The 13,063-nt window shown below is 36.9% G+C and overlaps 1 protein-coding gene across 4 annotated transcripts in view; it reads right to left on the bottom strand.

Moving 5' to 3' along the window:
* Positions 1 to 13,063, bottom strand: part of Glra2 (glycine receptor alpha 2) — a 193,542-nt gene that overhangs the window by 146,384 nt on the left and 34,095 nt on the right. For 3 of the 4 annotated variants that reach the window (XM_059250736.1, XM_059250739.1, XM_059250740.1), the window contains 2 exons: positions 10,114 to 10,181; positions 1,915 to 2,138 (listed from right to left, as the gene is read on the bottom strand). In XM_059250736.1, the coding sequence (XP_059106719.1) occupies positions 1,915 to 2,138; positions 10,114 to 10,181 (292 nt within the window). Of the gene's footprint in view, positions 1 to 1,914; positions 2,139 to 10,113; positions 10,182 to 10,272; positions 10,341 to 13,063 lie in introns of all 4 variants that reach the window. The other variant, XM_059250738.1, reaches the window with a different exon arrangement.

The raw sequence follows: 13,063 nt of genomic DNA, 5'->3' as shown, positions 1-13,063 counted from the left end.
CAATCACATCATGAAATTTACAGGCAAATGGATGGAACTAGAAAATATCATCCCGAATGAGACAACCCAGACTCAGAAGAACAAACATGATATGTACTCATTCATAAGTGGATACTAGATGTAAAGCAAAGGACAACCAGACTGCAACCCACAACTCCAGGGAGGCTAGCTAGCAGGGAGGACCCTAGAAAGGATGCATGGATTGCCCAGTGAAGAAAAATAGATGAGATCTACATGAGCAAGCTGAGCATGCAGGAAGGGTAATAGAGTGAAAGGGATGGCGGATGAGAATAAAGGGGGAATGGGAGGTTTGAGCTGGAAAAGGGACAGAATGGGAAAGCAAAGAAATAGATAACATGATAAATGAAGACATCATGGCATTGGGAGAAACAGGGTGCTAGAGAAGTTCCCAGGAATCCACAAGGATGACCCCACTTTAGACTACTGGCAATAGTTGAGAGGGTGCCTGAACTGGCCTACTCCGGTGATCAGATGGCTGAATACCCTAACTGTCATCATAGAGCCCTTATCCAATGACTGATGGAAGCAGATGCAGAGATACACAGCCAGGTGTCAGGCCGAGCTCCAGGAGTACAATAGATGAGAGAGATGAGGAATTTTATGAGCAAGGGACATTGAGATCATGATGGGAAAATGTACAGAGATGGCCAGCCAAACTAGTGGAAATGCTTGAACTGTGGACCAATAGCTGAGGATCCCCCATGGTACTGGACTAGGCCCCCTGGATAGGCAAGAAAGTTCTTTAGCTTGAACTGTTTAGGGGGCCCCCAGGCAGTGGGATCAGGACCTGACCCTGGTACATGAGCCAGCTTTTTGGAGCCTAGTGCCTATGTTGGTACACTGTGCAGCCTTGGTGCAGGGCAGAGGGGCTTGAACCTGCCTCACCTGAGTGTACCAGTCTCTGCTGACTCCCCATGGGAGACCATGCCTTGGAGGAGGTGGGAATGGGTGAGGTTGTGGCGGAAGGCTGGGGGGGGGAGGAGGGAGGTGAGGGGAATCTGTGGTTGGTATGTAAAATGAATAGAAAATCTCTTAGTATTAAGAAACACACACACACACACACACACACACAAAAGAACCAACAAAAAAGATATTTAAAAAAAAGAATAATAGGAAAATTTTCTGAGTCTGGAAGATAAAGATTCTGGAGAACATATTTGAATGAAATATTTGGAAATGGGGGCCTAGATATGTAGTTCAGTTGGTAGAGTATTTGTTTAGCATGGTTGAGACCTTGGCTTCATTCTCCAGTCCCCCACACACTGAGATTTGTAGCTCATGCCTATAACCTCAGTACCCAGGGATTAGAAGTGGGAGGCTCAGAAGTTCAGCATCATTTTCTACTACATATTGAGTTGTAGACCAACCTGGGTCAGGCATCCTGTTTCAGAACAAAAGGAATCTCAGAAAAATTCTGTACCAAATTAAAACCCAATAAAAATTAAGAGATCAAGGCCTCAAGGTCTTAGGTTTATTGAGAAGCACAAATGAGGTTAGGATAAAGTCTCTACATAATCAACCCAGATTCAACTGTTGATGACCAAGTTGATCCATTAAATATTTTGTGTATGATTAATGAAAGAACTATTGAAACTGGAATTCACATACTATGGTTCAAGGTAATTAGACTGAATATTGTGTAATTTCTTTATTAAATATATATGCTTAGATATTTACAGAATACCATCAACTGTCCATAAACCTACTAGACACATTTTGTTGTGAAGAATCACACTTATATGACCATGAAAATTTCTGAAATGTTCCACATACTTTAAATTTCAAATAATAAACAAGAGCCCACAAAGTCATACATTCACACATATCCTGTCCTGAAGAATCAGGCATCTCTAGGCCCAAAGAACTGAAGAGCTGTAACCAGCAAAGGCTTACCTGATACTGTAGAGCACTTTGCCATTTTTGGAAATCCGCAGCAACTTGTTGTCAGTGGTGACATCATGGAAATTGGCACCTTTCTCATTGGCAAAGAACAAATCTGGTTTCCAAATGGAATCCAACATAGATGGATCCAAATCCAGGGAATCATCAGGGTACTCACTGTATGCCAGCCGTGAATCATTCCACTGTTGTCTCAGAAAAATATTCACTCGATAGTCCTATAGAAATGCCATATACAAGAGCTACTTATTGTCCAGCCTGGCTAAAGAAACCTATTTAATTTCCCTCTCACCTTCTTTCTGATTTTATAGTGTTTTTGTCTCATCAAACAAGTCTCTGTACACGTTGGTCAAAATAAAGCACTCAGTTCTATGAGGATTTGAGGTGGAGGGGAATAAGAAAGAAGATTCAACCAAATCAGAACACCAGTTATACAGGTTGTCTTTTTTTATTTTTTTATGCTTCATTTATTAATTCTAGGTTGAAATAATATTAATTTGAGATGATCTTTCTGTAGAAAAAGGCAATGATGAGTACAGAAATCAGACTGTCATGGCAGATTATTAAATAAACCTGATTCATTTTCTAAATCAGATATGACATGATTTCTTATCTCTTTTTGCTTACATGCTCTGTAGAAAACCCACTCTGCAATTTGGGAAGGAAAATCTTATAAAACCATGTTATGATTGACCAATATTTTTAAAATCTTAACATTAAGTGCTTCATGTTGACAAAATGATTCCTTCACAACTACTTACTTTCAAAATTTTTGAGTATTTTATTGAATTCTCTCAGTGTGTTATGTCTGCAGTAGAAAGCTTGATGCTTCATTCAAATAGAAAATTTTCAAGATTTTTTTTTTCAATATGAAATGAATACTATCTGACCAAAATTTTCTCCCTAGTGGGAGCCTCAGGTACAGTCCCGCTAATCTCACATGATCTGGGCATTTCCTTCTGTGCTAATGAATCAGCTTGTGTCTGTGACTACTCTCCTGAGTGCTTGTGTTCAAAGGCTTTTAGGCTCAAGGAAGCGTTGGTTAATTTCATGATCTAGACTCTGACTGAGGCATCAGCAGTAGTCCCTAGTCCTTCAGGACTGGTTTCAGAGCTTCAGAGCTTCTTGTCACTTGTGGCTGTTAAAGGTGATAGACATCTCCATTTGTTTTTTTTTTCCCCCCCCTCACCTTTCCTTTAAGCCCCATTGGCTTCATCTCCACATCTTTGGCATCTAGATGTGCTTTGGATCATTGTTTTTCTTAAATGGTGATTAGGTTGTCTTGGTTTCTTTGAAACTTTCTAGTTGAGGTCCCTAAAGTCTCAGAATACCCTCCTTAATTCCTAAGCAAACAGATGTGATCGTTTACTGACAGGCACCATGGAATCCACTAAGAGATATCATATTTTGATTAATCCCCTCATGGTCAAAAGAAAAAAAATAGAGATAATGATATATTAACCTATTAAAATTTCTATGGCATTTTTTAAAATGCAGACTAGTTGTGACCAATCTCATAGAACATTTTGTATGTCATAGTTCTTGGGAAAGGTGCCTAGAGTAGGCTGGGAAATCCTAAAATAATCAAATAGTTCCTAACTATTACAAATCAGTGATCAAACCCCGGATCTTCTGGGAAGCCTGCATTATTAACACAAATTACCTGAGGTTTTCTATGAGGTGTATGACATGAACATTCTAACTTGAAAAAGCTTAGCAGGTGACATTTATTTAGAAAATTTTACAGCAAATTCTCAAATCAGAGTGGATGCAGTTTGTGGGCTTAGCTCAACATCTACCCCAACTGACTGTCCCTGTGAATGATGAAGAGAATGGCAGGATCTCAACATTCTCAGAGTTGTTCAAAGAGACCAGAAGCCTATGGTCAGAAAGAGATTATTAGCAATGCCATATCTCTTGGGGGAACCATTAGAGATTTGTGTAAATAGTAAATAAGAAAATTTGATTTGTGAAAATTAAGAAGGGACAATTAAAAATGTAACAACCCAGTGCTCAGATATGGGTTGGTGTACATGACATGCCTTCAAGATTTCCCAGGTAAGGGAAATGAGGCCTTTCTACCTTATTGTGCCCACTTCCTTCTATGTTTCTAGAGCAAGAATCTACTCTTAAGAGAATTCTTGTGGGTGAAAGTTGTGTGGCTTGATGGGTTTGTGGGTCCTCTGGCAATGGGACCAGGACTTATCCTGGGTACACAAACTGGTTTTTTAGAGCCCATTCCTTATGGTGTGATGCCTTACTCAGCCTTGATCCAGGGGAGAGAGGCTAGGTCCAGCCCCAACTTGGTATGCCAGCCTGTGTTGACTACCCAAGGGAGGCCTTACCCTCTATGATGAAGGGATGGGGGTAGGTGGGGGGAGTGGGAGAAGAGGAGGGAGGGGGAACAGGGGTTGGTATGCAAAAGGAAAGAAAAAAATTTTAAATAAAAATTATAAGATTAATTAATTAATTTTTAAAAAGAGAATTTTTGGGGATGGGGGGATCTCTATGCTTGTTTTAATTGGAAATAGGAAAGAAGAGGCTCTCATCTTCAAGCCAAATCTAGAGATACTCTATGTCCAGGAAGTGGGAACAGCTGGACATAACAAACGTGAAAGGGTCAAATATCAGAGTATTCAGAGAATAGCAGCCTGTTCACCAGGAAGTATTTTGGGGTGCAAAAGGTCATGAGAAGCCAGCTAGAAATCGGTCGACAACAAATTCACAAACATAATTCCTTTGGTATCCTCCTGTGCCCCTGAGAATGATTTAAACTTGCCTGTTGACCCACCCTAGAGAATATTAAATTAGTGACAAGAAATATTAAAGTGATGATGGCCTTGAAGAAAAACGTCTTGACATAGATTTTCATAGCAAATTCCCATGGGTGTTCTCCAGTGTTTCCTGGTTTTCTATTTTGAATTTTATAGCAAGAAATTTGTGAAATAAACTTTCTTGTAATGTTACAATTTTTAAAAGAGCAGTGAGACAAATATATCTCACTTCAACCATTAAATGTCTAAAGATCATTTAAAATAGATTATTTTCACTACTTATAAACAAAGATAAGTAGAACAGAAATATTTGTATCCAGCAATTATATACCAGAGTTTTGGTTTACAAGTATCTATTTCTTTGAGTGTGTAGTCATTACTATTTATCCATGATTTTGTTTGTGATGAGATACACCATTTTAGAATAAATAACAGGCCTTACAAGTATTTTGGAACAGACAGGGACCCCCCACACACACACAATATAGAGAAAGTAGATAGCCAAAGAAAATACTTTGCAGCCATGCCTGTGTAATTCTTTCAGTACACTATAATTTTCAATGTATGCTAAACATTTGGACTATGTAAATTATCAATGCATCATGTCCGTTTCTTAACTATTTTGTTGTTGTTGTTTTTTCGAGACAGGGTTTCTCTGTGTAGTTTTGTGCCTTTCCTGGAACTCACTTAGTAGACCAGGCTGGCCTCGAACTCACAGAGATCCACCTGGCTCTGCCTCCCGAGTGCTGGGATTAAAGGCGTGCGCCACCACCGCCCGGCTCATGTCTGTTTCTTTACAAATAAATGTATTATCTGGTAATAACTGGAATAATAAGAGAGTAGTTATGTGGTTCTGTAGTCTTTCTTTGACTTTGCTGCTGCTTCCAGGCTCAATCAAATATTAAAGGGAAAGTAAATACTGAGAAATATGGTAAAATGTGACTGTATTCTCTTTTACATTGCTTGCACTCTCTGAGGACAGATTCTACTTCAAATAAACGACATATTTCTTTGTACTAAAATTTGTTTCCATATTATTGACTCTCTGAGCATTGGATAAGGTAATAGAAACACTTATTTTATATATGTGTATATATTTCATTTTAAAAACAAAATCCATGTATAAATTGCATAATCTTTATTATCTTAACACTGGTAATATGAGTACATACATTCCGTAATAGTCTTTTATGTCAAATTTAGAATTTTTCAAGTTTCTTTTTCTGATACCTTCTAAAGCTATGCCTACTTCATAAACATTGCTTCCTTAAGCTGAATTATTTTGCACTATTATACATAGCTCTGTATTTGTACATAAAGATGATCACTTTATCTCATAACTACTCATATAAAACCTTATCATTACCTCTTACTGCTTGGTATGTGTGCACTTTTCACTGTAATTATAAATATATTAAAGACATATTTATATATCCATAATGCTTATGTCACACTTTGGTTTTTAAACTTATCAACACTCCAAAAACACTTTCCATAATCTCAAAACTGTATTAGGAGAACTTGCATTTTAATTTATGATGGTAGGTAATTGCTTTATGATGAATGAGGGCTTTATTATTTCAGTATTAATTTAGGGAGTAAGTTCATCTTCTGTATCAGCTTAACAGAATATAACGTTTATGGATATGTATTGATTATTATTTAAGATGTCAGAAATAATTGACATAATAAAATGCTGTCTGCTGTCAGTTAGCATCTTCTTATGATGTGCTCATTCAACTACTAAAGGAAAGGAAACTTTTAGGCTCTTTCTGTGGTTATAATTCAAGTAACCATGTCAGCTTCTGTCTACCTTCTTCTCAGAAAGTTCCTCGGGAATGTAATTTCAGATCAGTGACAAACTCTGATGTACATTTAGCTATCCCTCACACCGACTAAAGGCACCAAGATTTAGAAACTACTGCTGAGGCATGGGTAGCATATCAGCACCTCCAAGGCCCAAATCAAACAGAATCCACTCCCATCTCTCCAAGCAGCCGTTTGAAGCTGAGGAGAAAGCTTCTCATCTCCATTTTCTGATGCTCCAGCCTTTGGGAGAGTGTCATAGGGCAGGTATGAAATACCCTTGGGTGTTAGTTATGTTGCCAATATTTTCTATTTCTGCCTTGACATTAATAAATAGAGAGTGATAAATATACTCTTATCCTGTAAATTCAGTTGCTATCAGTAACTAAAGAAAAGGAGAAAGAGAGAAGGAAAGGATAAACTGACATTTTAAAAACAGAGTACAATCTGTCTCAGTATATATCTTTAAAACCATACAAAATTTTATCTGCTGAATAATCATAATACAAGGGTCAAATACCAACAAGTCCATGTCCCTCTTAATGAAAAAATACACAAATTATTGAATTTAATAACATATCATCATGATGATCCATAAAACTGTTGCTTGAAGAAACAATAATATGTTGTCCCATGAGCACATATCTCCAACACTTATATCAAAGAAGGGAACATTTATACTGTATCTGTAAGTAAGCCAATACTTTGTTAATAGGCAGCATTAAAACAATAAATTAGTGTGATTTCAGTAACCATGGGTGGACTAATTGTATAGTATCAAAAGAAATTTGAGTTCTTGAAACAGATGATCATCACCTCTTCTTCAGAAACAATCAACCAAAACTAACTATAATTCTACTTCAGTCACTGTAAGAGAATGAGGTGTAAAGCAAGGGACTACAATAAATATGATCAAAAACTCAGTTTAGAAGCATTCTTGGAAAAAGACATAGTTCCAGAAATTGCAGAGAAATCAAAACTATTATCCCCAGAAAACAATACTAATTGATGGCCTCTATTACTTTATTGATATGCATAGAAGTTAAATTTTCTGATTTCAACTATAATTAGTTGATGTTCCATTTAATGTTTAACCAAATTTTGTGAGTCAGTTTTTGAGGAAGTATCAGATTGTAGAATCCTAGATAAAGGAGGGTTGAGTTGTAACAACATGCAAGTATGTTCTAGGCTAAATATTTATAACCTCTCAAGTCTTGCTTTTAAAGTTCTAACTCCCAACATGATAGTATTGGGAGACAACACATTTAAGATGTTATTCTATTATTAGGGCAGAGATAGAAGTCTTTCTAGAATGAGAAGATACAAGAAGTCAGGCGTCTGTAACCTTACTAGATCCGTCATCAATACCTGAGTGTGATGCCACCTTACTCTTGGGCTTCCAGCCTCCAAGACTGGAGAAATAATTTCTTCTGTTTGTACACCATCCAGTTTGTGCTACTTTGTAGCCGGACCCAATTAAGACAGGTTGCACCAGGTAGACACCCAGGCAAAGCTTCAGTCATCTTGGAAGCCAGAACTTTTTTTTTACACTATTATGAACATTGAAATATCATCAATTTAAATATTATTTTGACCCAGTCTATTTTTGCAAGTAAGGTTTGATTGGAGTGTGCTCACATCCATTTGGTCACTATTAGTATTAGTATCTGCCCTCTACCAAAGGGCAAATTTGAGTAGGCGTGAGAGAGATCATCTGGCTCCAAGGTCTTAGGTATTTGCTGTCTGTTCCTTTACAGGAAGCATTTGCTAATTCCTACCCTAGGTGACATGAGAATTTCTTCTTGGACATAAACATGATCAACTTTTTGTAAAATGTTCTTTTTTTCAGTTTCCCACCAAAGCCATGAGAAAACAATATATATATATTTATTTTCAAAACCAAAAAAAGCTTATCATGACATTAAAATCTATCAAGTGAAATAAAGAAGCACACTATGCAACACTCTTCTTACATGCAATTTGATCTATCTTTCACAGCAGATAGACAGGCTGCTGACATTACCTTTGAGCAACAGTTTCCTTTTTTCATAGGAAACATGACAAAGGACACTTACTAAATGGCCAGGAAGCACCTAAGCAGCCAATTTACTAAACAGCTCTGGGAGTCTTAAAGAATGAGGAAAATTGGGTATCCATAACTTCCATTTTCATCCCCTTAAATGTTTAGCTCCTTGTATTAACGAACGCTGAAAAGGTGCATATTTACATTTTTGATTGAGAGTAAAATGCAGTGGGGAGATTTAATCAAGGCAACTTAGGAGTCTAATTAATGCAATCAGCATTAGGTCGTGCAAATACGGTCATTGAATGCCATCGTGTAAAGCTGGTGACAGTGGGCTGTTGGAAACGTTGTCCCTCTTTTAAAGGTAAAAGCAATAGAAGAAGAGACAGAAACTGAGTGTCAAATCCAGAGTTGAGTTATTCTTTTCAAGCTTAGTGTTTCTTATGAGTCATTTATAGCCCTATCAAAACTATCTTACTTATGTACAATTCTTAATGTACCACATGTCCTGCTAAAATCTTATTTCTGGAGAATGCTGTTTCAGAGTAATGTTCAAATGGGTACTAGATACACATTATGTTTGAAGTTTTACCAATAAAACTGACTAGTAAAGGTAAATTATTTCTTCCTAGTATCAAAAACACCACCAAGTACAGTAATTCATTAAACATGATATTAGAAGCCTAAAAGAGAAAGTCCGCAACATTTTTTCACTTTCCAATGGCATCATGTGCTCATTTTTCACCTCTTGAGCTTTGTAAGATTCAGCTACTATTATACTTGGTCAGATTCAGCTACTATTTCATTTTGGTCTCATCCAATAAAATGGATGTATGATTTAATAGCCATGTAAATTAAAAACAAGCAACTAAGAACTTTAAATAAACCATGTGGACACCAAGGAAGTACTTTACTCCATATGTAATCAAGAGCTATGTGGGGTTTAGTTAATGATCTAATGATATGGGTCACTGGCAATATGCCGTAGTAACACATAGTATATTACTTGAATCTATTTCTAATATGTAAAAGATGTTAGCACCACATGTCTTTAATGAGTAGTTTTAATATGTTTATGTTTTTCAAAGGTGTTCATATTTTTGTAATTGTTGTAATCTTAATATTACTTTCTGTTGTCAACAAAATCATGTGTGCATATGTGAACATGGGAATGTATATGTATTCTCTTATGAATTACCTTTTGTGATAGCTTGATGATATCCCAAGTTTTATGATAAGTAAAAAAAAAAAAGCGTGTGCCTAACTTTGAAATTCATACTCATGAAACATTGGAAATGCACATATTTTAATACTCCTAAATACACACCATGTTTATTGCTATACATTCTGCCAAACCTAACAAAAATCATGTGTTTACAAAGTTGCTCTGGGGTGATGGGTAAAAGATCGCTGAGTTTTAGGTTGTAACTCCTCGACAAATGACTCTGAAATGAAGGTGTGAATGTCTGTTTTTAGATGATGATGCTGTTAGAAATTGGCACTCAGTAAATGTCACATAAATATGCATCAGTACTGTGATCCCATATCCCATTCCTTCACACGATGGCTTCAATGCTCAGTCCCACTCACCATTGTAGTTTCTGCTATTGACCCAAAGCTGTTGATAAATATGTTGCAGGTAACATTTACAGGAGGCCCTGTAAGTTGAACAATAGAAAATTTGACAGGTTGTGTTCATGGCATAATTGAGTCACGTTTTTCTCTTGCCAGTGGCACTGTAGCACTTACCATGGTGGTTTCTGTGACTGATCCAAAACTGTTGATAAAAATATTGCAAGTAACGTTTACTGGAGGACCTGCAGAATGCAATAAAAATATTGCAATAGACATTGAAGCAATATTACAGCTCCATCAACATCTGTGGCTAGAGATGTAAATAAAATGAAAATGATGATGTGACTGCAAAGAAAAAATTACTCAGAAGTGCATGATAACTTCCCACTAATATTTTGAACAATGACAATTAAGCGATGGTAACTTACCTCCAAAGAGTTTTGAATTTGGAAAATATAAGGTAAAATCATTTAACTGAATTCATCAGCATATTTAGTTCATCAATGTTATAAACATTACCAAAGGTGACCTGGATCATGGAATCAACACAGGGTTGAATTTAGGGGTCCAGGTGGATTTGGATCATCTCTCTTTAAATCTATGTGTTACTTTGATTCTTATAACGCCTCTGAATTTACCCCTTTTCTTCTATATATCCTCTGACTCTTAATAAAGAAAAACAGTGTACAAAAATAAAAAACAAACTAAATGAACTTGCATTAAGACATAAACACAGGCAAAAATACCACTTAATATATGTACTGTTGCCAGAGTAGATTTGGTGTTAAGCAAGGATTGCCACATTGTCTACTCTTCTCTCCGGAGATGTGGGACTAGGCTTCCACTAGCCTTTCCTTCTTGCCTTTTGTCAACAAGTATGCCACTATCTGATGCTTCCCTGCCTTATGTTTTTCTGGGCAATATGTTTATTGCCTCTGTGGGCATTTCCCCCAATACTTTATGAGATAAGAAAAGTCTGTTTCAAGCCATCTATCATTGTTTTCCTCTGCATAAATGCATTCCTCTTTACGTGACAAATTCTCATCAGTTGAGTACAAGCGACACCCTAGTTGGCTCTGTTCCTAACCAGCCAGTAAGCTCTGAATGAAGAAGAGTTTGGCATGAGGCCTTCCTAAAATGCTGGTAGGAAAAAAGCAAGTCTTTCTTGGCCATACAATTCTGTCACATATCTATTTTCTGCTAGTAAGAAATAAATTAGACAACAAGGGACAAATCATGAGAATTTGTATGTGTTTGCTTCTTTCCCTCCTCTCACCACAAAGAAATATTTCCTTTTATATCAGCTTATTGGATACATTTTATGAAACTTTATAAAGCAAAATAGAAAACAAATGATGAGAGAACAGGAATGTTTAAAAAAAAGTGTAAATCCATTCCAAAACGCTCATTAAACTCACTTTACACTATTATAACATTTTAAAAAGGAACTTGGAATTTTAAACCTTGGTTGTCAAAGTGTTATAAATTATCTATTTGTCTGGTCTATCCAATTGATTTGGAAACATTCAGAAGTTTGAGCTATATTATCATTTGTTTTGTTCTTCCTGCTAACTGACAGTGTGGGTGTGTTTCTGGAACCTAAAATACTTTTTAAACTATCATATCCTAAGCACATCAAGTTCAGAGGGTTGGAGAGATAGCTTAATAGGTAAGTTGCTTTCCTGTGTGTCCAAGGACTCAAGTTCAATCTACAGAAACTATGTTTTTAAAAAGCCAGGTATATTGGCAAATGCTTGTAATCCTGGCACAAAGGAAACAGAGACAGGTGAACCCTTGGGAATCCCTGGCCAACTAGCTTTGACCTACTTTGTGAGTTGAATGACAGTGAGAGACCCTGTCTCAACAAAAGTGGACTTGAACAACAGCACCCAACATTGTCCTCTGTCCACAAGATTCATACAAACACATGCATGTATACCTATCTATATTGCCTTAATCTTCATAAGAGGCTTCCTTTCCTGCTCTCCTGAATACTTTACATTTCTTGATCCTTAGTATCTGGCCTTTTCAGTCCTGGGCATTTCATTTGAAGGTGCATTCATATTTACACATAAAAACTTGGAAAGAAAAACCCAGGAAAAGTGAGCTATTGTAAAAGTATGGTATTAACACATGAGTGTATTAAGAACTGACACATTGAAACCTCACTGTGTGCCAGTGAGTACTGTATGTCATCCCTCAGTGGGAAGGTAATATTCTCTTTGCACTTTACAGATGAGAAAACTGAGACATAAAAGTAGTTAGCTGTGCTGGTGAATGTCAACTGTCCACTTGACACAGCCTGGAATCACTGGGAATAGAGCCACAGTGAAGAACTGTCTCCATTGGGTGGACCTTTGAGCATGACTGTGATGGATTTTCTTGACTGCCTTAACTGATGTGGGAAGACCAAACCTATGTGTGGGTGATACCATCTTATAACAATCCTGAAAAAAAGGATATAGAAGAAGGAATGCTTTCTGCTCAATTGGCCTTCATTATTGTTTACTAATTATCTATATTATCTCTGCTTCTGCTGGTTCCTTCCCCAGCAGCTTCCTCAGGCTTCCAAGGCTAACTGAAGACCAGTGGCTCTCCAGAAATCCTCTAGATTGTCACTGCCAGAGGGACTGTTGAAGCATCCAGCCTCATGAACTAAACAACTACTCAACTTCTCTGGTGTGAGAAAGGCATTGTTGGATTACTCCAACTGTACAGTACAGCCAATCTAATACATTCTCTCTTACTGTATATGTATTTTATCATTTCTGTTCCTCTACAGAACCCTGACATAAAATGATTTTCTCAAAGCCATATCATTTATAACTAGCAGAAACTGTCTGACTTTAAGGATTCTTTTCTTTACTACAAGGGCAAAATTCCTGAAGCCAGTGGACATTTGTACTAATTGGTTTCTATCCTAACGATAGAGGGTACCCAAATACTAACATTTAATCCACAATTT

This window comes from Peromyscus eremicus, chromosome X (genome assembly GCF_949786415.1).
Source record: "Peromyscus eremicus chromosome X, PerEre_H2_v1, whole genome shotgun sequence".
NCBI lineage: Eukaryota > Metazoa > Chordata > Mammalia > Rodentia > Cricetidae > Peromyscus > Peromyscus eremicus.
This window is presented reverse-complemented; position numbering and strand designations above follow the sequence as displayed.